Source organism: Solanum lycopersicum, chromosome 4, assembly GCF_036512215.1.
Source record: "Solanum lycopersicum chromosome 4, SLM_r2.1".
Taxonomy (NCBI): Eukaryota; Viridiplantae; Streptophyta; class Magnoliopsida; order Solanales; family Solanaceae; genus Solanum; species Solanum lycopersicum.
Genome location: NC_090803.1, coordinates 51595053 through 51619083, shown reverse-complemented (window position 1 = coordinate 51619083; position 24031 = coordinate 51595053). Strand labels below are relative to the sequence as shown.

At 35.1% G+C, this 24031-nt stretch overlaps 2 protein-coding genes across 5 annotated transcripts; both read left to right on the top strand.

Moving 5' to 3' along the window:
* The first annotated feature begins 1933 nt into the window (after positions 1–1933).
* On the top strand, positions 1934–15706 carry LOC101261911 (crossover junction endonuclease EME1B). Of its 2 annotated transcripts, XM_004237431.5 has the most exons (13): positions 1934–3296; positions 3708–3851; positions 5565–5720; positions 5829–5899; positions 7329–7511; positions 7594–7747; positions 7848–7957; positions 9697–9872; positions 11034–11097; positions 11337–11455; positions 13369–13458; positions 14337–14451; positions 15134–15706. In XM_004237431.5, exons 1-13 carry the CDS (start codon positions 2966–2968, stop codon positions 15305–15307), a joined length of 1887 nt encoding a protein of 628 aa, XP_004237479.1. In that variant the 5' UTR covers positions 1934–2965; the 3' UTR covers positions 15308–15706. The 2 variants fall into 2 exon arrangements, with proteins under 2 accessions (XP_004237479.1, XP_025886509.1); XM_026030724.2 differs by lacking the exons at positions 1934–3296; positions 3708–3851 and adding an exon at positions 4879–5039.
* A 1033-nt stretch (positions 15707–16739) lies between these two features.
* Positions 16740–22218, top strand: LOC101247907 (pentatricopeptide repeat-containing protein At4g14850-like). 3 transcript variants are annotated; one of them, XM_010321494.4, is made up of 5 exons: positions 16740–19757; positions 20188–20299; positions 20399–20541; positions 20653–20739; positions 21851–22218. In XM_010321494.4, the coding sequence occupies exon 1, from the start codon at positions 16858–16860 to the stop codon at positions 19600–19602; it is 2745 nt and encodes a 914-aa protein (XP_010319796.1). In that variant the 5' UTR covers positions 16740–16857; the 3' UTR covers positions 19603–19757; positions 20188–20299; positions 20399–20541; positions 20653–20739; positions 21851–22218. The 3 variants fall into 3 exon arrangements, with proteins under 3 accessions (XP_010319796.1, XP_004237632.1, XP_025886508.1); XM_004237584.5 differs by having other exon boundaries at positions 16751–19757; positions 20405–20541; XM_026030723.2 differs by having other exon boundaries at positions 16751–19757; positions 20188–20311.
* Positions 22219–24031: the final 1813 nt, after the last annotated feature.

Sequence of the window (24031 nt, the reverse complement as noted above, 5' to 3'; positions counted from 1 at the left end):
ATTTTTATTCACTTGGAAAAATGATGATTTCGACTTGCTTTGTCCATATACCAAGATATAATGTCAGCGGGTGTACAAATAGATTATTGTATGATGAGTAAAATTATAAGATATAAGTACGACTTATGTCTTGGGTTATAAAACGATTTCGCAAAAGTCTTGACATTATTATATGGAGATGTGTTCTCTATTTGTGGATGCAATAAAGTTTCTTTCAGTCTGACAATATATGAAAAACTTGAATACGATTGATGAATGATTACTTGCTAGATAGTAAATATTATATGAATATTCTTGAAGAATTTAAAAGGTTATAAAGCGATCTCATTGAATAGTACCCAATGGTTGTAAGATTGCATATTATAAAGATCAATTTTGATTTCATTAAAATGGCTAAGAAGTATCATGCCATAGTGCAATTGATGTACTTATGTATCCTGCTATTATTATTCATGGTATAATAATTTTACTAATGTTCATGCAAAATGTGACATCACTCTATCGGTGAAAATATTAGAGTGAAACAAATATTGACATGCGTTTATTTATTCTAACCAATCTTGTCCAGGTTTATTGGTTATGAAACTGTAGAAAATCATTTGATTTATATGAAGTTTGATCTCTAGGTGATAAATGTCTTTAATGTAGAAATACAGTCATAATTATATTATCCTACAAGACAACCAATTTTATTATTATGGAGTCTTTTTCACTTGGCTATTGCCTCGAACAAGTCGAATGAGCAATTTATATACACCGACGAGGTCACAAACTGAGTGATTGTCAAGGATGTATTGGATGAACTCAACATATCCAACGGACAAGAAAACGATATATAACATAAGCTCAAGGATAGGGGCAGACTCACGTTGGGTTCACGGTGTTCACCCGAACACCCTCGGCAAAAAAATACAATATATATATAAGGTAAATTTTCTGTATTTCTGTAGACGTATATATTTTGAATCCCCACAATAACAAATAAAAATAGATGACTCAATGGTAAGACCCCTGAATATTAAGCTATATGCCCTAGGTTTAAATCTCTGCAACAACATTTATTTATTTTCCTTTATAGTTTCAATTTATTTTTGTTTAAAAAAATCAGCTATGTTTTTCAAGCATTTTTTATTTTAAAAATCTGCCTAAAGTGTGGTTTTAAATCCAAAAAAGTTCAAAGGCCCCATTTTGAAAGACTTATTTACACGTTTATATTTTTATTTGTCAAACCTCCTGAATGAAAATCCTGGGTCCGCCACTGCTCAGGGATGCAACGTCTTCATGAATATGATTTGGTCACAAAGATATAGTCAATATCAACATTTGAAAAGCTAAGTATACAATTGGGAGACATTTTTTTACAAAAATTAAGTGATGTTTTAATCAGGGAGAGTAAATATGCGCTGCACTCTTTTTTTCTTGACCAAGATTTTGTCCCATTGTATTTTCTTGGTAAGGTTTTTAATGAGATAACTCTCAATGTGTATTACTAGATATGTGTGTACTCTTTTTTCTTCACTAGGATTTTTTTTCCCATGGGGTTTTTTCCTAGTAAGATTTTAACGAAGCACATTATCTATTGATAAACTCCAATGAATAGGAATTACATCATATTTTAGATGTCTATTATAAAATTCTCTGAATAAGCTTGAAATCAAGAAGACAACTTACAAGTAGCTCCACAAGTAGACACCTATAAACAATTCTAGAGACAGGTTCCTAAAAAACTTACAAGCAGCTCGGCAAGCAAATTTTATAAGAAACTTACACAATCAGATTCTTATAAACAACTTACAAGTATCTCTATAAATGGGTTCCTACAATCAACTTACAAGCACCTTCCTTCAAGCAAATTGTAACAAGGCAACATTATATCACAAATGACTGTGTACATTTATATATATATACACACACACACAGAGAGAGAGAGAACATCCAAGGGGGAGTGTTGTAAATACATTAGTTGGTGAATGTCATGAATGACCTCACTTTGTCACTATAGCAATACAACCTCTCCAAGTAACTTGTATCTATAAATAAGACATTTGATTTTATAAAAATACTACTACTTTCTTCCTTTCTTTGTTCTTATTACTTGTTTTCCTCTTCTTCTTTCTATGTTTTTATTTGATTTTAGTATTCAATCATCATTTTATAATAGAAATCACTTATTTTCAAGAATATAACATTTTCCTTCAAATCGAACACGCATATGACATAACTTCTTCTTGTTTTCAACTACCAACATGGAGCCTTGTTCGTACATACAACACCCCCCCCCCCTCCCCACTCTCCTAAAAATATGCTTCACTTCTCAAATTATTTAATTTTATGTACGTAGACAACAGTTCATACAATTAATATTTTCACATTTACTGTGTCTCATCTATATGAGTAGAATATTTATAGACACCGAAGTTCATAGCTAACTAGTTCATATGCTTGTGCATCTTTCAAGTTACCTTGACATGATAAACATAGTAAAGCAAGTCATATATTGTAACTCAGTTACCTCTATGTTCATCTCGTCGAATGTGATATCACTTATTGAGTTAAGCCAAAACAATAATATTATTAACATATGTGTGTGTATTACCTTTTTGGACTAAGCCAATGCAATTCATCTTATAGAGAATTTTCTTTTTCTTGTCAAATAAGCATTTGATAATTTATTCATGCACATTTTATTTTAACGTCTTTCTTTTATTTTACTTTGTGTAAATAGAAAATATGTAAATACAATTTTTAATGAATTAAAAATTTACCCAATATAAGCAATTAAATAAACTATTCGATATTAATAAAACATTAACTATGATTTTGATTTGATTTTAAACCCCAAATCACACACACTCCAATTTTAAACCCCCAAATCATACACACTTCTTTGGTTAAGTCTATTTCCTTTCCCGCCTTAACACTGAAGCTTAAAACCCTCGACCCTTCAAATTCGAACTTCTCAAAAATGTCTCAGCCGATCTCCGTCGACATTCTCTCCGATGACGAAGACGACGGTGGCAACGGAGGATATGGTTTCTCCTTCAATCAGAACGATACCATTGATCTATCGACGCCGCTGACAATTCCATCCAAGAAGAAGCAAAGAACCGAAAAGTCTACTAATTGGAATCCCACAGTTCTGGTAATCGAAGATGATGATGAGACGCCGGTTAGGCCTTCAAAGTCCACTCCATCCTTCGTGGCTGATACTCCCATGTCTGATTTATCCAAACCTGAAGTCTCCTTTGTTAGATGCTCATTGGGTTCCTCTTCAATTTCGGACCCTAAGTCTTCCTGTGAGTTCACATTTCTTTATCATAGTTTGATTAAGTGATTGTTCAGCAATTAGTGTGAAATCACACAGTTTGGCTTACGCGTGTTAGTCTTTTTAGTTTTTACTATACATGATGTCTCATTTCGTAGAAATCAATATGAATAATACAACATTTGGACCTTTACTATTTCATTCTTTGATTATTTAAGTGCTTTTGTTTGTCTGTGCATTATGGGTTCGTCGGAATCCAAGCTGTTGTTTAAGAATTATGCAAAAACACAACAATGCTGGGGACACTTCCACTTGAGATTTAGCTTGATTTGTTTTTGGTCTATAAGTGATAATTCAGAAAACAATGTCAAATATAGCAAGTTTGGACTATAAAAAAGAAGAAAGGAAAACAAGTCTTGACAATATTTTTTCTCTTCTTCAGGTCTTGATTTGACCCCATCTATGGTTGCTGAAACCCCGGCATCAGAGCTTTCAAAATATAGTGTTCCAATAGTCAGATGCACCAAAGCTAATGCTGATTCAAAGAATTGCTCTTCTTCAATTATAGACCACAACAAAGATGACGGTAAGCCTTTAAACTGGCCTAGTTTATAGTTTTTAACCAAATGTCAAGTTCTGAGACATCATAGTTATTATTATGTAAAAAATGACATCTTTCTATATCTAAAAGCAATTCAACTTCAAATTTCTCATTTTATCCTTAATGAGATGATTTATAGCCCATAATTTATGATGACTTGTTTTAGGCCACAAGTTTAAAATTCTTTCTTTTTCTCTTGAACTCGTGCCTAAACAAACACCTTAATATAAATTGGGATGGAGGGAATAGTACAACAAAAACAACAACATACCCAGTGGAATCCCACAAAGTGGGGTCTAAGGAGGAGTGTAGAGTGTAAACAAACCTTATATGTATCTCTTGGGGGTAGAGAGACTGTTTAGGAAAGACCCTTGGCTCAAGTGAAGCAAATCAAAGTAGTAATAGAAAGAAAAAAAATGACATTGAAGAAGAACATCACAACAATAGAAAAGCAGTGGGGCGCACAAACATATATTCAAACAGAGGGAATAGTATTTATCTATTATTTAGTCCTTCTGTCATTATTTAACATTATAGGTCGGTACTTCAATTTCCTGACACATATTCTTTATTTGATGATCATTGTTTTTAGAATAAATTAATTGCTTTGCCATCATCATCACTCATCTCCAGAAGTTTGAATGTTGCTATTGTTGATCTAGCATGCGATTACGGTTGCTTTGCCTTCTAGACGGTACAACAGCAAGTTGAAGCTTAAGCTTTCATATAAGTATTTAAATGAATCATTCCAGGCCTTTCTTTAGTGATTCTTACATGATTTTGCTTCCTTAACTTTACTAGTTAACTGCACAAAGAACATGAAGTGCATTTACAATATCTTTGGTCTGTTACTAGAATGCGCCAGAAAATTAGTGCACCATATTCCGGTTACATTTTGCTTTCAGTAATCAAACCCATTTTCTCTGCTCAGTGCGTCTGCCTTTCCGAATGAAAGCCTTGGGCAACAGTAAAGTTGTGTCAGTGTGAAGTATAGGTTACGGTTCGAGCTGTGGAGTCAGATACTGGCATCAGGGTAGGCTGCCTACATTACTCCCTCTTGGGCTGCGGTCCTTCCTTGATCCCTGTGTGAAAGCGGGATGCTTCGCTCACTTGGCTGCTCTTTTAGTCGTTTTCCTTTCCCCTGGACATACATCATGTTGAACTACTACTTGGGTACTTCTGTAATACTCTTTATAACCTGGATGAGTGGATGTTTTGTTTGCTCTTCGTGCTGCATCACCCTGCCTGCTTTTATGAGTTGTGTTTGATTAATCAGTTATTTTCTGCAAAGGCAGATTCTAGTATTAGTTCAACATGGTTCACTTGTTTTGTTTGCTCTTCCTGTGCCTCGTTCGAGATCAGCCGTAATACTTTGCGCTAGTTAGGCATACTCCTCATTACGTTTTTCTCTGATGCAAAAAAGGGATGGTTAAAGAGATATTTTTAGTCCTTATACTATTTGTTAACCCAAAGATAATGGGTACATGGGTTTATCAATCTAGGTTTATATGAACAAACAAGCAAATGACAACCTAGCTTTGACATGCTTGCTTATTCTTCTCATTTGGTGGTATATTCTGGTTTTCCTATTTTCTTGGCATAATACTACTTTATTTTACTACTTAAGAAAAGAAATTGCCCTTTAGCCTCAGAGTTTTGTTTTCACCTTTCCTTGCGCAATGGGCTGTTTTAACTCAGGAATTGATGGAGTAATTTGTTTGGAGTCTGATAATGAATCTGAGAATAGTGGTTATCATGGTGCCTGGAAGGAGGAGGAGAAACTTTGTTCCACGGAGGCAGTTGTTAAGGAGACAGAATGGAGCTCCAGACTTTTCGGGTCCACCTTTTCTCTTGGTAAGCTCTTCTGTTTAATCTACTAGTTAATACGATTATAGAATAAATTTTCCATTGACTGAAATTAACTGTTAGGCTATTCAACTGAGACGAAAAACTGTTGAACAGGTATTGACAATTTTATGCAAATGCCAGAGGACTTTTCTCATCGAAATTTGACTGAAGCCGGTCCTTCTGTGGTGTGTTTGCCTGGTTCAAGTTTATCTTTCAACATTTTCTTATCTGTGTGCATAACAATAGGCTCTCTGTATTCCATTCCATTGTTCTTCTTAATATGAGTAACTCAGTACCCTCCCCCACACCCCTCATCTTGTGCATGTGTGCCACTTAAAGAAAGCCAGCTTTTATCATTGCATTACGGTAGGACCATTCCTTGAAACACACATCATTGACAGAAGTTTGTGTGAAATTTGCGCGGATAGCTTCAAAAGAAGGAGACAATAAAAAGAAAAGTTCAGTTAACTTTAGGATTTTCTGACACCTGGACTACTGACTACATGGCTAAAACTAAGTTGATTTTATTCCTGTAAGTTGATAAGATACCTCGTAACTTGCTTCAGGAATAAGGGAGTGGAACTACATACTCCTATAGATTGGAACGTGAACAAGTGAGCTGGACAGAGTTGTGATTATTCAATTTCAGCACTACTCTCTTATCCTTGGACTACTGTTTGGTCGCTTCTGGATTCTCAAGAAAAACTTGAAGTCGAGCATAAATTAAGAACAAACTTTACTGTTTTTAATCCTTGGCGAAGTTTCTTATCAGTTCCACTCAAATTCACTCTCGATCATGCTATCAAATTGATCTCATTTCTCAGAGTTCAATCAAGGAAGTACTGAGTAAAGCGAGATTTCAAAAATGAGTTTAAGGGTTTTGGAAAAATAGAATAGTTGGCAGACAACCATAGCAATGCGAAGGTGCGGCTTAGATTGGACTGGAGAATAAGAGAAGGAGAAGCCCGATTTGAAATATTACTGACGGGGAGAGGGAAAGGAGAAATTTTGAAAAAGAGGTGAGAGAAGGTAGTGAGATTATGGCTTAGAGCCGTTCAGCATTGAGGAACTGAGGTGGAAAACAGAAACCCTAAGTGCTCAACTATATATCTGTTTCCATTGAAAATATGGAAGAAATTCCTCATGAACAACATTTAGTCAAATGGTCTGAGTAAACTGAGTTTGTACTAAATGAATGAACTCAAGTTGTGCTTCAATTAGCAGTGTGAGTTTTGTTCGTGAACCACTCATTTCATTTTAATAAACCTACTCATACATTGAGAATATTGAAACTGTTTTAAAATGGTTTGAACCTCTAGGGGCTTCTTATTTTATCAGAAGGGTAAGAATATTTCAATCTATATTAGAGATCTGTGCATCCTGGAGAGCTGATTCATGTCCAGAACTCTTGAGTGCATATTCTGTCAAATTGGAAAGGCATTTGAAGATTACAAGTCTGTTCACAAAATGTGCCTAAATAATTAGCATGGAGGATAGGGCTTAAAACATGTTCTTAATGTTTGTATCTTTTGTCTAGACTCTAGAGCTTTTGTAAATTCTCAAAAGGGCTTGTCTCTATATAAATTTAATTTTAATGGTGCAATTTGCTTACAGGACCATGATCATCCTGACAAAGAGAATGATTCCTTGGAGCCAAACGAGGAGGCCTCAAAACCAAAAGGCAGAGGTAAAGGCAATAGAAGTAACAAAAGCAGCGGGGATGTAGCAACGGGGAAAATGAGGATGTCAAAGGAAGAACAGCTTCGCCTAAAGGAAGAAAAGAGATATCAGAAAGAGGTAAGCCTTCCTACGAAAGCCTATTTATTTGGAGGAGGTTAAGTAATTATGGCATGTAATCTAATGTATATCCATAATTCAGCAAGAGAAATTGCAAAAGGCAGCCGAAAAGGCTGAAGCTGCTGAGCAGAAAAAGCTAGAAAAGGAAAAGCAGAAGTGGGAAAAGGGAAAGTTTGCACAAAAGTCTATTGTAGCTCAAATTGACACCAAAGTTGTGGAACTAGGTTCAATTGGAGGTAGATTTTTTATTTCTCTGCTTGTTTCTTTCTCACGCCATTCCATGCGTCCTTTATTGCATATAAACGTCTGTCTTACATGGCAATGTTACCAAGTCAGGCCATTTGCTAACAAGGTTTGCGGAGAAAGGTCTTTCCTACCAAATTAAATCAAATCCTATTGAAAAGTCTATTGTGTGGTCAATGAGTGTCCCAGAGGAACTATCTAAGGTAACTTATTCTTCAGAAATTTGGCAAATTTTAGTCAGCGTATCATCTTAAGCTACTTGACCACCTTTTACTTGTTGTTTCTAATGTCATATACTTAACTACTGTACCCATTTAACTTTCAGTAGAATAATAGATGCATAATTGACTTTATTTATTGCTGAAATATATGCATTTTTATGCTATATCCATTTGGATGTCAATTATCTTTGCAAAAGTTTGGTTTTTTTGTGATGGTGATATTTGGGTGTTAGTTGTCAGTTGTCACAACCCAGTCTAGGTTGCGGACAGACCCTTAAGGTGTAAGACACCAACGCTAGCCTTTTGGGGGTTCTAAAAAACTGGATAGTGTTTTCCTTGCTTCTAGGGATGTACGTATTTCAATGTCGAAACTGAATTACCTTCCACTACAACAACATACCTAGTGAAATCCCACCAAGTGGGGCCTAGGGAGGGTAGAGTGTATGCAATCCTTACCACTACCTCTCCAAGGTAGAGAGGTTGTTTCCGAAAGACCCTCGGCTCAAGCAAATCAAAGCAGTAATAAAAACGAAAAAAACAGGTGGGAGAAACATGACAACAAACAGCAAAGCAGTTACAACTATATGTAAGGAATCCTAGCAACAACAACAAGAAGGTGCGATCACCTTAACATAGTATACCACAAATGACAACGAATACCAAAAGCAAACACAAGCATAAGCTTGTAATAGGACCTCTCTTAGCTACCTACTAACCTCCTACCCTTGTCTGCAATCTCTATACCCTCTTATAAGGTCATGTCCTCGGTGAGCTGAAAATGCACCAATATAAGTGATATTCTCTACTATTCATTATTTTTAACACATACTATGCCAATCACCTGATACCATAAGGAATTCTAAAATGTACTTATAAGTCTCATATCAACCAAGGTACTTAGCAACTTTAGTTCAACGTTTAAGTATCAAAACAATATAAATAAGTCATGTCAGCCCCTTTATTTCAAAGAACTTACTTGTGGAGGAAGGACTTGTCCTAATCTTTATTCTTTAGTTCAACACTCTATTAGTATGATTCTCTCCCCAAATAAATAACTAATAATAATAATAATCTGATAATAAAGTATTAGAGGTTAATGTCTCTTTACTTTTTTACATGATATCTGTAAGTACTTCCATATTTTGGAAATATTGAAGTTTCATTTCACTATTATCACCTGTGTCTAGCAATTAAAGGTTTTATATGAGGTGATCACATGGAAAATGGTATAAGAGCAACTTGAGATAATACTTCACCTTATTTAACAAAAGATAGTGTTAGAGCTGAAGGAAAATGTCATATTTTCATTTACTAGGCCAAGTAAAAGAATCAAGCTTGCATGTGAGTGGGTGTAGAATGGGGACCTGTACAAGTAATAAGTGTCCCTGCTCTAATAATTGTGTTTTTAAATGAGGTGGTTACATAATTCAAAATCAACACTAACAATAATATCGGATATCCATTTGGGCTGTGAAAGAGCATGGTGCTGGTGAATGTTTTGATAACTTTGCCAAATTGTTTTTCTTGTACTATGCAAAAATTTGTCTTGCTGGTCTCTGATTTCATTCTTTTGAACTTTTAACTTGTCTTGTGTATGATGGCAATGTGTATGCTTGTGCTGCTACAGCAAGTTTTTGAATTGGTTCTCTAAAGCTAAGGGTAGCTATTCTTTGTAGCTTTTACAATTTATTGTGGTCATTGGATTCACTACTTTTGTGCAGATCTCATCTGAAGTTATCGATGTTCCATATGTATTATTCATATTTGAGGCCGAAGAGTTTTGCAACCTTGTGAATAGCAAATCATTGATGAGTCATGTCTCCCGTGTCCAACGCCTTTATCCTCTTCATACAGTTTGTTATCTCACAAACAAGCTTTTGGCATATATCAACAAAAGGTTGACGGTAACTTCATTTTTGTCCATCTCAACTCTTTTTCACTTTAAGTTCAGCAAATTTTCTGACTAGCTTGGTATTGAGGTGTAGTTGTTGTTATTGTTAAGTTTGTTAATTTATTTTCTGACACATAAATTTTCTCTGTTCTCTATTTTTAGACCTCTGTTGTTGCCGTAATTTTCTTTTTCAACCTTTTTCACGTATGATAGAAGATCCTGAATTTGACCATTGGATTGTTCAGTACATCTGTTCTCCATTTATAGAACTTTCTGTTATAGGTGCCTTTTATTTTTCAGTGTTCTGTTCGTGTGTGACATGCTTGAGAGATGAAATCAAGTTGCGACAGATCATGAATTTAACAGTTAGTTGTTCATTTTTTTTTTTGTTGAATGTTAAGTAAGATGGAATGAAAGCTTTGAGGTGCAAATTGTATCAAGTACAATGACGATGCACCTTCTAGGTTTCTTGTGGTTTTCTATTGTTATGCTTTCAGACCATGTGCTTAGTATCAAATTGTTCTTGTTTCAAGAAAGAATTGTTCTTCTTTCAAGAAAGAAATAATAAGTAGCAGAGTCCCTCTGGGATTTCTCGGTTGTAAAAAAGTAGCAGCATGTTAGTTTATTTATTGAAGCCAGGGTATAAAAAATTAGCTGAAATAATTCTAACTGGAAGTTTATTTTTATTTGCTTTATTTTAGAAGTTTACAGAGAAATGCAGCAGTTCAAATTTGATTTGTTAGACAACTCCTCTGGTACATGAGCTTGTTGAGTTGCTATGACTTGGATATGTGTATTTCATAATCCTTCTTAATACACAAATTATTTGCTGATTACAGAACGTAATTGTCATACATAGCATATTTGATACTTGGAATGGAATCCATGTAACATAGAACATTTTAATCTTGGGCATATATTTATTTTCTTTTTTGTTGGTGGAATTCTGTGTGCCCCTAAAAGGTTGGCTTGTCAATATATTTGCTTTTGACATCGTATTTTGGCAAGTCTAAGCACTTTTTCTGTCCCAAATCCTCTATGTTCAACCAAATGACTTTCATGTATAGCTCAAAGAAACAACTGGTCAAAGCTTCAAGATGCTTAAGACAAAAGAAATATATTTAATTTTCTACAGTATCTTATAACTGTTACTGCTATTGGTGATAGGGAACAAGGACAATACAAGGACCCTGCCAATCATACTGGTTGGAAACGACCACTTATAGAGGAGGTTGTTGCAACACTGGTTCTCGTTATTATTGGCTATGTTGCTCGGACTCTCCAAAATTGTTACCACACCTGTGTCAGATTCTTCAAAATACTCTAATTTTTGAGTATCCTGCACGCAACCGTCGATATTTTGAAGAGTCCGGCGACATAGTTTATTGGAAATAATTAAGAATGTTATTAGTGTAAGCTTGAAATTTTGGTGCTATTCCTTGGGTATTGAGTTTCTCTTTTCTTTGGCAGGTTCTGTCAAAATTAACAATTAACTTTGTTAAGGTGCATTCTAGGCACTGTGTTGATGAAGCTGAATTAGCTGAACATGTAGCTGGGCTGACTTGCAGCTTAGCTTCTTGTCAGTTTAGGTATGTCATATTTATATTTCAGTGAATTCGTATTTTTGGACAATTGCCATATACGCGACCATCTATATAATATCAATGTGTCGGGCTTGTAGTATTTTGTAATTAAAAAATTGGGCTAGTTTATTGATTAATACCTACTGAATAGTGAATTTTTGGAGTTCTGTATGCTACTACCTTTTGTCTACTAAACTTCTTAATTAGGAAAGATTGGGTCTGTTGTTTATTACTCCCTTCATTCACTTTTACCTGTCCATTATACTAAAAATAGATTTTCATTTTTACTTGTCACTATTAACATATTAAGACAAAAACATATATTTTTTTCCATGTCTTAACCTTAACATTAATTATTTCTTATCTAAATCATTTCCCTAAACCTTAAGACTAAACATCAATTAATATGGGTATTGTGGAATAATAGTCGATACTTCTGTTAATCATTGTTTCGTAAGGGTTGTACAACGTCCAAATTGGACAAGTGAAAAGTGAATGGAGTGAGTATGTTGCTTTCAGGAGGAAAATAGTTGGTTAAATTTTTTCCTTTCCTTTCTGGATGAGTGGGCAGGTGGTATGATGATTTCATTCAACAATGCTAAGCTTGTACTCCCTCCTTTCACTTATACTTGTCTCATTTGAACTTGGCACACCCATTAAGAAAACAATGATTGACATTGTTGTTTTACCACACTATCCCTATTTATTGATGTTTTGTATTAGATCTTGAAAAATGATTCGGGGAATAAGTATTAACATTAAGGGTAAACCATGAAAAAATAATAATTGTTTTCTCTTGATAGGTAAAAAGTGACATTCGAAAGTGAAAATCTATTTTTGGGAATAGTGGACACGTAAAAGTGAACAGTGCACAGAGGAGGTAGTTCATTGAAAACAAGAATTGGTTTCTGCTTATTTACTTTTGAAAATAAATGAATTTAAAAGGTTTGGTATATATATATATATATATATATATATATATATCGTATTATTAATGATACCACGTGGACAAAAAATATGCACATGGCAGCGAGTGCATCACACCTCCTCCCTGGGTTGAGGTTGTCCATGGGGGTGAAGACTACTAAATAGCCAAGTATAGAGGGTTAATTAGGACAAATAAATAGTTTAAGTGTGCACCGAATAGGTGGTGCCAAGTTTAGGGGGTCCCGAGGTATTATGCTAACAAGCTTTTGATTGAGTTGTAGTTGTATACAGTTCAACTAAACTTGTGCAGTGCCAAATGGTAATAGACCGTTTTTGTAAGTGAGCAAATGAAATACTTAGAAATAATAGCACCATAACTATTTTAGTGGCTGGACGCCTGAGGAAAATAAACCTGACATAAAAATTATGGATTACTTATTTTAACATTTAGTTTGCAACATGAAACTCCAAATTACATATGTTACAGGATAACTAATAAAACATTTGGTTTTCCTGTTTACAACTCTGCAATAGCTAATGCAACTGTTGGTTCAGCGATAAACTCCGTATTATTAGTGGTGTTATAATTTATGCGGGCATCTATATCTTATTTTCTGTGGGGTAAAATGTGAAATAGATATACTTATATTTGTAAGACCTTGATAAGGAATGTGATATTATGTCTTATCAAAGCAAAATGCTTTTGAAGATTATAAATTTATAATAGAAGAGTATAAAGTCCTGGTTCATTTCCTAGGGACTGATCCTCAGAGAGAGTACTATACTCGGCTGAATGGTAAAAGTCGTTTATGTCCTTTCTGCTCTTGGTTCAAATGAGATGTGATGCTTGAGACATTTCAATATGCAGATGCCTCAGGACTTCCGTTCTCTGGGCCAATTGCCTAGATTAAATAGAGATGATAAAGAAGTTAACATTTCTTACTGTTTATGGTTTCGTATGTCATTGCTAAGATGTTCTTGGTTTTCCACAGAAACAAGTTAACAAGACTATCTGTTAATGCAAATGGTTCTCTTATTCCCAAGGATTGCGTGGACAAGAACCAGATAAAAAAGAGCCCATGGTAAGTGCTTATGCTGTTATCCATTTTATAAGTTTAAATTTCCTCAGATCCATAAATATGTGTAATGGACAAAAACTGCATAAGTTTTCTGGTGAACTCTGGAGGCTGTGAATCACTAACTATCTTGGCCTCAATTGTTCTCTTAATAAGAACCTTTTTTTGGTTGAAAAATAATGAATCTTCCTTATTTTTTTACCTTTTTGGTTTCATTTAAACCTATACTGCCTTGAGAAACCCTCTTAAGTGAATTGTTGCCATGTTGCTAAGCTCTTGAATTGATCTTTTAGAGCTTATTGAAGCAAGCAAGAATAAAGTTATATGCGCGGAACATTTTCCAAGTTAGTATAGTCAAAATCTGCTAGTTTCTTGTTGTATGTCTATCTTGACTTAAGTCTCATTTTTCTGTTTTTTTTATATACTTATTTTATCACCACTCCTGATCGACTTAGATAGATATCCATCCTTTAGTGCTGTATTGTACCGTCTTCTACTGCTCCATTTGACTCCAACAAGAATGTTTGAGTTATGATCCCAATTTAGCAAGTTTTGTCTTGGGTAGTTTCTACCTTACTATGAGGATTCTACTTGATGTTAGTTTCAAAATGGTTTATTGTGTGTTTAACTGTAAAAGTAAGATACTTTATCACTAAACTTTAAAAGAATACCACTTTTACAAGCGTTTTCCCACCTTCGATGCCTAGGGTAGTACTGCTTAGTTGCGCGGACTTTCACTTTTGATGCCGCACCCGTCTCGGATTCTTCAAAAATACACTAGTTTTGGTGAATCCGACACGCAACAGTCGGCATTTTTGAAGAGTACGAGCAACATAAGGTAGTAGTGGTTATTGCATTATTATTGGAATTTTTGTCTCTTGCAGGCTGAAAGCATTGGTGGCTATTCCAAAGGTTCAGCCACGATTTGCTATTGCCATATGGAAGAAATATCCCACAATGAAATCTCTTTTGCGTGTTTACATGGATCCAAGTAAATCGGTAAGCAATAAAATATCCTTCATCTCCTTGGAAAAGGGTTCTCATTTACTGATATCATGCTGCGACTTCTGCTTCACTATTTTCCTTTCATGGCCTTGTATGTATGGGTAGATAATATCAAGAACGGTACTTCCTTCCCTTGTCGCTGCAAATACTTGCTACAATCTGTAAGTCCAACTACTAGCCAACTAGGATTTTGGCTATCAACAGTGGCTAAGGGAGAGAAAAGGTAGTGATGCAGTGGTCTTGTTACACTATTCCTCTCCCTTTCACCAGCGTATTCAACTTAAGATGTTGGATAATACGAAGACATTTCTAAGGAGGGTTAAAATTTCTTCAGAAACTTACATTAGATTAGCATTATATTCAGTTCATCTGAGAGCATTGAGGAGTGTATGCTTAAGCAATGTCATTTACTAGAGGGCAAACTACTTTGTGGAGCTATATTCTCTGGTAAATGTCATTCATTCTTGTTAATGAGGATGCCAGGTGCCATATATACGATTCAGTTCAAACAAGAGCTTGATAATACTAAAAATTGAAATGTTACAGTAACATCTCATTTCATACGATTCAGTTCCACTTGCTTTGTTGTACTTATCTAGTCTCTTAAGCAAATAACAATGAATGGAGGGTCAGATGTTGAGTTCCCAACATATTTTTACTGTTGAAAAATTTTCAGGTGCATGAGAAAGAATTTCTGCTTAAAGATTTGAAAGTGGAAGGGATGATGTCAGATGATAGAAGATTGGGAGAGATTTGTTCAAAGAGAGTCTACAGAATATTGATGGCTCAATCTGGAAGCAGCAAGACAGATGATATCGAGTGTGGAGCTGATTTCTTCAGTCAGTGCTGAATGATCTATAATCTTTTGTGACATCGGTGGTGTTTGCCTAATTTGTGCACACATCGACCAATTCAACAGACGTCTTATCTGACCCACAGGCACATGTATCCAAGAAGGTAATCTTGTCTACCAAGACCGGAGCAGATCGACTCACATCAATTTTTGTTGTTGGAGTTTGGACTTGGAATCTTCATGTTAGTCCATTTGGCGATTGACTTGAACTCAATGATCTAATATATTGCTTAGCATTGTATCCAGTAGGTTATTTGCATCAAGATTAAGATGCACATGTTAAGAGAATGCTGATTTAATTTGTTTTCTAGTATTGAATTTTTGCATTCTCTTAACCATTGACGAATAGGGAAAAGAAGAAATATAAAGAAAATAAATTTAGGACTTTCTTCGAAATATCTGTTTCGTTAGATTTTTGCTTCGATCTAGAATTTTATTTTTTTTCTGAAAGAAAAGTCAGAACCTAGAACCATAATTGTTTTTGTTTATTGACAATATAAATCTTTTCAATACTTGGTTATTCTTTTTCAGAAAAGTTTCGTGTTTTCTTCTCATAGCACAATACAATAACATCCATAATACATTCGTTTAAGTTATGTGAGAGCTTATTCCCAATAGATTTTGTACTTTCAAAATTTACTTTTCAATATATGAGTTAGTTGATCAAATCACATATCAAATGGTAATATGTCGGTGTATTTTCTTGGCGTTTAATTTATTATCGCTATATAATTATACTTTATCAACTTTTGCAAGATGCTCTAATTATTTTGATCCTGACATATTTTATTTTTAACGAGATAATATATATTGACACTTACCCTACAAATTTCAAAATTGTCTATTCTTGGCTAGCGTTTGGCCATAGATATTCAAATATTTTTGGCAAATATTATTTGGATGAAAATTTGGGTGAAATTTTACCATGTGTTTGGCCATAGAATTTGAGAAACATATTTCATTTTTTTAAGAAATATGATTTACACCTATAAGTTTTTAAAACTATCAAACTAACCATAAATTTGTATTACATAGCACAATAAAAATCTCACGTAACAAGATTTATGACTTCCGCAACAAATCAACAAGAATCATTACAGTAAATATTCGTATAGTGAAAAGATCTTGGTACAAATCATGATAATGAAAATACAACTAATATAAATTCGGAAAAAAAAGAGAAGAAAACAAAAGAAAATAAATATTGTAATCACTGAAGAACATATGCTTTCTCATCTGAAAGAGTTCAAATTAAGACTTATAAAAAAAATTATTAAAAAATATATTTTTTTTGATAAAGGAGTGATTTTGTTTTAAAAAATATATTCAAATTTAACAAATCGCTGCTATATAAAAGGATTTTGCTTTTTCCGCGAACAACTACTTGATTTTATTATTTTAACAAAAAAAAAATTTCATATGTCATTTTAAATTTTTATTAACATTTTTCAAACTCGACTCACTTAAACAAGCTTCACATATATTTGCAGCAGTGAGTAGCTGCTATCGAACTGCTCGTTGCTGTTCAAAACGAACCCAATTGGGCAATGGTTTTCGAATCAAGAATTTGCCGCCTTTCTAGTCACCTACAATTCACACTTTCTTCTCCGATTTTCAAGTTTCAAAATAGCCTCTTTTCGACCTCCATATCTAACTATATTTCCTACACAAACCTCCTTTCAAACCTTTCCAAAACTAAGTCTTTAACCCCAGGTCTTCAAATCCATGCCCATTTAACCAAACTTGGGTTATCTAATCATAGTAAATATAGGAACCATTTAGTTAATTTGTATTCAAAATGTGGCATTTTTCAATATGCACAGAAACTGATTGATGAAAGTCCTGAACCAGATTTGGTTTCTTGGTCATCTTTGATTTCTGGGTATTCCCAGAATGGTTTTGGTAAAGATGCTATATGGGGTTTTTTAAAAATGCATTCTTTGGGTCTTAGATGTAATGAGTTTACTTTTCCTAGTGTTCTTAAGGCATGTTCTACTGAGAAGGAGCTTTGTCTTGGTAAGCAGCTTCATGGGGTGGTTGTGGTTACAGGATTCGATTCTGATGTTTTCGTTGCGAATACTTTGGTTGTCATGTACGCGAAATGTGGCGAGTTTGTGGATTCTAGGATGTTGTTTGAGGAAATCCCGGAAAGAAATGTTGTTTCTTGGAATGCCTTGTTTTCTTGTTACACGCAAAATGATTTTTTTAGTGAGGCGATGTGTATGTTTCATGATATGATTGGTAGTGGAGTTAGACCAGATGAATACAGTTTGTCCAATATATTGAATGCTTGTACTGGTTTAGGAGATATTGTTGAAGGAAAGAAAATACATGGGTATTTGGTGAAGCTTGGCTATGGTTCTGATCCGTTTTCTTCTAATGCACTCGTCGACATGTATGCAAAAGGGGGAGATCTTAAGGATGCCATTACAGCTTTTGAGGGAATTGTGGTACCTGACATTGTTTCATGGAATGCTATTATTGCTGGTTGTGTTCTTCATGAATGCCAAGGGCAAGCTATAGATATGTTGAATCAGATGAGGAGGTCAGGAATTTGGCCAAACATGTTCACATTATCGAGTGCTCTCAAGGCTTGTGCTGCACTAGAGCTCCCTGAGTTGGGTAAAGGGTTGCACTCTCTTTTGATAAAGAAAGATATAATTTTGGATCCATTTGTGAGTGTTGGTCTTATTGATATGTATTGCAAGTGTAATTTAACAAAAGATGCGAGGTTGATCTATGATCTGATGCCCGGGAAGGACTTAATTGCATTGAATGCTATGATCTCTGGTTATTCACAGAATGAGGCAGATGATGCATGCCTAGACCTTTTCACTCAGACATTCACCCAAGGAATTGGATTTGATCAGACAACCTTACTTGCCATTCTCAACTCTGCTGCGGGCTTGCAGGCTGCCAATGTCTGCAAACAAGTGCATGCACTCTCTGTGAAGTCGGGATTTTTGTGTGACACCTTTGTTATAAACAGTCTTGTTGATTCTTATGGAAAATGCACCCGGTTGGATGATGCAGCTAGAATTTTTTACGAGTGCGCTACTCTGGATTTGCCATCTTTTACCTCTCTCATAACAGCTTATGCTCTATTTGGTCAAGGTGAAGAAGCTATGAAACTGTATCTGAAGTTACAAGACATGGATCTCAAGCCAGACTCATTTGTTTGCAGTTCTCTCCTAAATGCATGTGCAAATTTATCAGCATACGAACAGGGGAAACAAATACATGCTCATGTGTTGAAGTTTGGGTTCATGTCAGATGTGTTTGCTGGTAACTCTCTAGTTAACATGTATGCCAAGTGTGGAAGTATAGAAGATGCTAGCTGTGCTTTCCATGAGGTTCCTAAGAAAGGTATCGTTTCATGGTCGGCAATGATTGGAGGACTTGCCCAACATGGACATGCGAAACAGGCGCTTCATTTATTTGGCGAGATGTTAAAAGATGGTGTATCTCCAAATCACATAACATTAGTTAGTGTCCTTTATGCATGTAATCATGCTGGCTTAGTTGCAGAAGCCAAGAAGTATTTTGAAACAATGAAAGACTCGTTTAGGATTGAACCAACTCAAGAGCATTATGCATGCATGATTGATGTCCTGGGTCGAGCAGGAAAACTAGATGATGCTATTGAGCTCGTAAATAAGATGCCTTTTGAAGCTAATGCCTCTGTTTGGGGTGCTCTTCTTGGTGCTGCAAGAATCCACAAGAATGTAGAGGTAGGGAAACATGCTGCCGAGATGCTTTTTAGCCTTGAACCAGAGAAATCTGGCACTCATGTTCTCCTTGCAAATATTTATGCATCAGTTGGTTTGTGGGGAGATGTTGCAAAAGTAAGAAGATTTATGAAGAACAGTAGAGTAAAAAAGGAACCCGGTATGAGTTGGATTGAAGTGAAAGATAGTATTTACACATTTATAGTTGGAGACAGAAGTCATCCGCGAAGTGATGATATATATGCCAAACTGGAGGAACTGGGACAGCTAATGGATAAAGCTGGTTATGTTCCTATGGTAGATATTGATCTCCATGATGTAGAGAGGAGACAAAAGGAAATTCTTCTCTCCTATCATAGTGAGAAACTAGCTGTTGCATTTGGGCTGATTGCTATGCCTCCTGGTGCTCCTATTAGAGTGAAGAAGAACCTTCGGATTTGTTTGGACTGCCATACAGCATTCAAGTTCATTTGTAAAATTGTCTCAAGGGAGATCATTATTAGAGATATTAACCGGTTCCACCATTTCAAAGACGGCTCTTGCTCATGTGGGGATTACTGGTGATTACTTGAATGTGTACTATGCCTACCCATATGATGTCGCTACTTCCTATTTATATGAATGTAGTTGAAAGACTAGATACATGATACATCAGATCATTGCTCCGGTGCAGTAGCTCTATTTCGACAAAGTGAGGCAACTCTTAGAGGTCAATCAAGGTATATCTTCTGAGATCACCCTGTTACTAATCAAACACCAAATGTTTGCATGTTTTCCCAGTGAGATGCAGGAATAAATTTTTAAATACACACCATGCCTTTTTGTTTTGATAACCACAATAAAAAGTGACCACTTTCTGTTGGTCTTTCTTTAAGCAAAATTAGCATGGATTTATATATTATTATTATTATTAATGATGTATCAATTTCTTTTTATCTATTTGTGTAGTTTAAGTGGCTGTCAGATGACTTCTTTGTCTGGCTATAATAAGTTTACCAATTTATAGTCATGATAGAAAAATGCCCTTTTCATAAGCTAATAACATTAAAAGATACTCAACTATATAGATAATTTCCTTATCATTTAGTATGTTTTTGGATAGAAAGATCTTTGACTTCATTTAACTTATTCTTTTCTTATTTTGATCAGTGTGGTGACGATCCTATAAACAAGATGACAACTACAGAAACAATTCCAAGTCTTGTTGACTTCCATGTTTGTTCTCAGTACTGCTAACCAAGAAGAAGAACTTTCCAAAGTTGTATGTTTAAATGTACCAAACCTTGATCTTTGATTTCTTCATCATCTATCTAATTTCTTCTCTCATTAAATGTTTTTTTCTTGTGTTTGTAATAAAAAGGAACAGTGCTAGATTCGTTTGTTAATATGTCAAGAGACTTTGGCTATTACTGGCTGAGCGTAAGGATCTGCTTGATGGTCTCCGTCTGCATTGGAAATTGGAATCATCTATATTAATGAGGGAACCAATATACTTCCATCCAGGTAACTTATTTCTCCTTAGTGGGATTTTTATCTTGACCCTTCATTCCCTTGTGATTAATTTCTCCTACAATAAGTCTCATTTTTTCCGTTGCATTAATTGAAATTATGCAGGCAAGATGCGCATGTGCAGCTTTGGTATTTGGATTTTTGATACTCATGTCGATTGGAGGTTTCCCTCCATTCATGAAGTAGATGAAAGTATGTACTTCTTAATTGTGGTTTTCTTGAAAAAGCTACCTAAATATATGATAATACATAGCCATACAATTCTAACAATTCATCCTATAGGCGTTATGGTGTCACTGCATTTGTCATAAGCAACACGTTATCTGCAATGCCTTCCTAATATTGATTGCATTTCTTTCTGTTACTGTCTGCTACTTCATGAACTGGTGAGAGTCATGCATCACTGAGCAAGCATGCATCTCGAATTAATTGGGTCGATTATATTGATTCTCTGGATAGAAATTGTAATTCCTGAGAACTTAAGGAGAAAAAGGGTGGGTGGGGTGGGGGGTTTTAGATCACCTGTTGTTTTGTCTAGTGCTCACAAAATTTTAAGACTGCTGTATGTGGACAATGTTTACAGAGAAAAATTGGACAAATGGAAAGAAATCAGTTACTGTTTTATTTCTGCTTGGATTTCGGGCCTCTTTTGACGGGCTTATAAAAAGTTAACTTATAAGTCAAAAAGTAAAAGCCATAGGGGTGCTAAAATAAGCTAATCCAAGTGGGCACTTAAACCTGAAACCTTGTGGTTTTCAATCCACTTCATTGACCACTAGGTCACTACTCCCTTGGGTGCTAAGAATGGATTTTATCCGAGTCATTATTAGAAATTGTTGTGAGCTTTGATGCTTGCGAACTTTATTTCACTTGAAGTTTAGTTGACATTGATCATTTCTAGTTATAAACTGTGGGTTGGGTCTTTTAGCGATTATTCAGAAATTCGTCTGAAATTCTACTATGCTGGACACTTTTTTACTGAAATTCAATTAATTTCTGTTCTGTTTTCATCATAATGGGTCTTTGTACAATTAGGTGGCTATGTTGGAAATATTCTGAGTTTCTGCGAATACTGTACTCATTTAACCTTCAGCCCACCTTCTATATTCCTTTGTTTCGTTTGGTTGTTTAGTGAGATTTCTGAAGGCTTGATTGTGAATTTTCTCCTTCACTGGGATTTCTATTGCAATTTGCGCCTTTTAAGTCTTATTTCTAAGAAGTTTTATGCACTCAATAGTCGACTCTTTTTCCATAATAAAGAAGAAAGCGAAACAAGTGTTGACAAAAATTCTCTCTTCTTCAGGTTTTGATTAGACTCCATCCATGGTTTGCCGAAACCCTGCTATCAGAGCTTTCAAAATATAGTGTTGCAATAGTCAGATGCACTAAAGTTGATGCTGATTCGCGGAGTCACTCTTCTAAAATTATAGACCACAACAAAGATGGCGGTAAGACTTCAATTGGCTTAATTTGAAGTTTTTAATTTGAATGTCAAGTTTTGAGACATCATAGTTACCATTATGCCAAAAAGAATGACATCTCTCTTTATCTCATAAGTCATAACAATACTTCGAACTTCCCATTTATCCTTATTGAGATGATTTAAAGTCACATAAATTTTGATGGCTTGTTTTAGACCACAAGTTCAATAAATCTTTCTTTTTCTCTTAATTTTGTGCCTAGTCAAACACCTTCATATAAATTGGAACGGAGGGGATAGTATTTACCTAATCATTTATTTCCTTCTGTCCTTCTGTCATTAGTTAACATTATCGGTCACTTCAGTTTCCTGACTTATTTGTTTATTTTGATGATCTCTGTTCTTAGTTTATATTAATTGCTCTGTCATCATCATTCATCTCCAGAAGCTTGAACCTTGCTTTTGTTGATCTGACATGCGATTTCACATGTGGGGATCTGGAGAGAATAGGATGTAAGCAAATCTTATCCTTACCTTTGTGAGTAGAGAGGTTATTTCCGATATACCCTTGCCTTAAAAAAAGTGTGATCTAAAGTAGGTAGAAAGAGAAATAACGATTGCGGAATAATAACATAAACAAAAGAAAACAACTAAACTAATAGTAAGATAGAAGGATAAGATACGATGTGAATACTAGGTGATACTGCTAAAAAGAGAAGAGAAAATGAGCTCTTTGCCTCCTCCATGTAAATGTACTACAATGCTTGGCTATCTGATATCCTTCTTACCTAATCCCCGACCTCCAAACATTTACATTTAGGTTCATGTGTTCAGTAAGTTGAAGATATACCATCTCCTGTTTAATCACCCCTCCCTATTTTTTCTTTGACTACCTCTACTTTTTCTCTTTACCTACTGTAGTCAGACTTTCACACTTAATTATTCTGCACGACTCTTCTTCATATGTACAAACCACATGAGTCTCACTTTCTCATTTATTCTCAATGGAGAACATTTCCACCGTCTCATGTATAACTTCATTCCTAATATTGTTTCTCCTGGTATACCCGTACATGCGTCTGAGCATTCTCATCTCCTCTATCTTCGTATTCTAAGCATGTGCATTCTTAACACATCATTTCTTTGCTCCATACAACAACATAGGTTTAATCAAACTATGTAGAACTTACGTTTAAACTTTGGTGATATATTTTTATCAGTCTCTAATACGATGAGAAACATCATCATCAATCTTTACATTTCCTTAGATTATAGACCCAAGTATTTGAAACTTTCTTGGATATGCCTTGTGAATCAATCTTTACTTCCGCCTTGCGGTTTTGTCACTAAACTTGCATTTAAGGTATTGTTTTTTAGTGCAACTCAACCTTAAACCTTTAGATTTCAGAATCTGTCTCCAAACATCCAACCAAACGTTAACTCCACCACCCGTCTTATCGATCAATATTATGACATTTGTGAATAACATACACTAGGACATATTCTCTTGAATATGTTGCATCAATTTGTCCATCACTAAGGCAAATACAAATGGAGGCTAATGGTCGATCCTTGATGCAACTCTATCGCGACCAAGAAGTGTTCAGAGTGCTCTAATGATACTTGTACATTGTAGTCTTGAAGTCATTATACATATCCTCGATTGCCTTAATGTAGGCGACAAATACACCTCTAGGCTCCAAACATCTCAATAACGACACTTCCCTAGGAACTTTATCATATGCATTTATTAGGTTAATGAACATCATGTGCAAGGTCCTATTTCTATCTTTGTACGACTCCAACAATCTCCTCACAAGATTAATGACTTCTGTAGTTGATTGCCTTTGCATGAATCCAAATCGGTTCTCAGAGATAGACCTGTCCCTCATCATCTACTTCTCCAACACTTTCATAGTGTGATTTGTACCTTTATAATTGTTGCAATTTTGAATATCTCCATTGTTCTTGTACAACATAGTCATGTTACTCCATATATACTCTTGTTATCCCCATTATATTCAGTGGCATTTTTTTTATAAGCGGTTTCACATTTTGATTAAA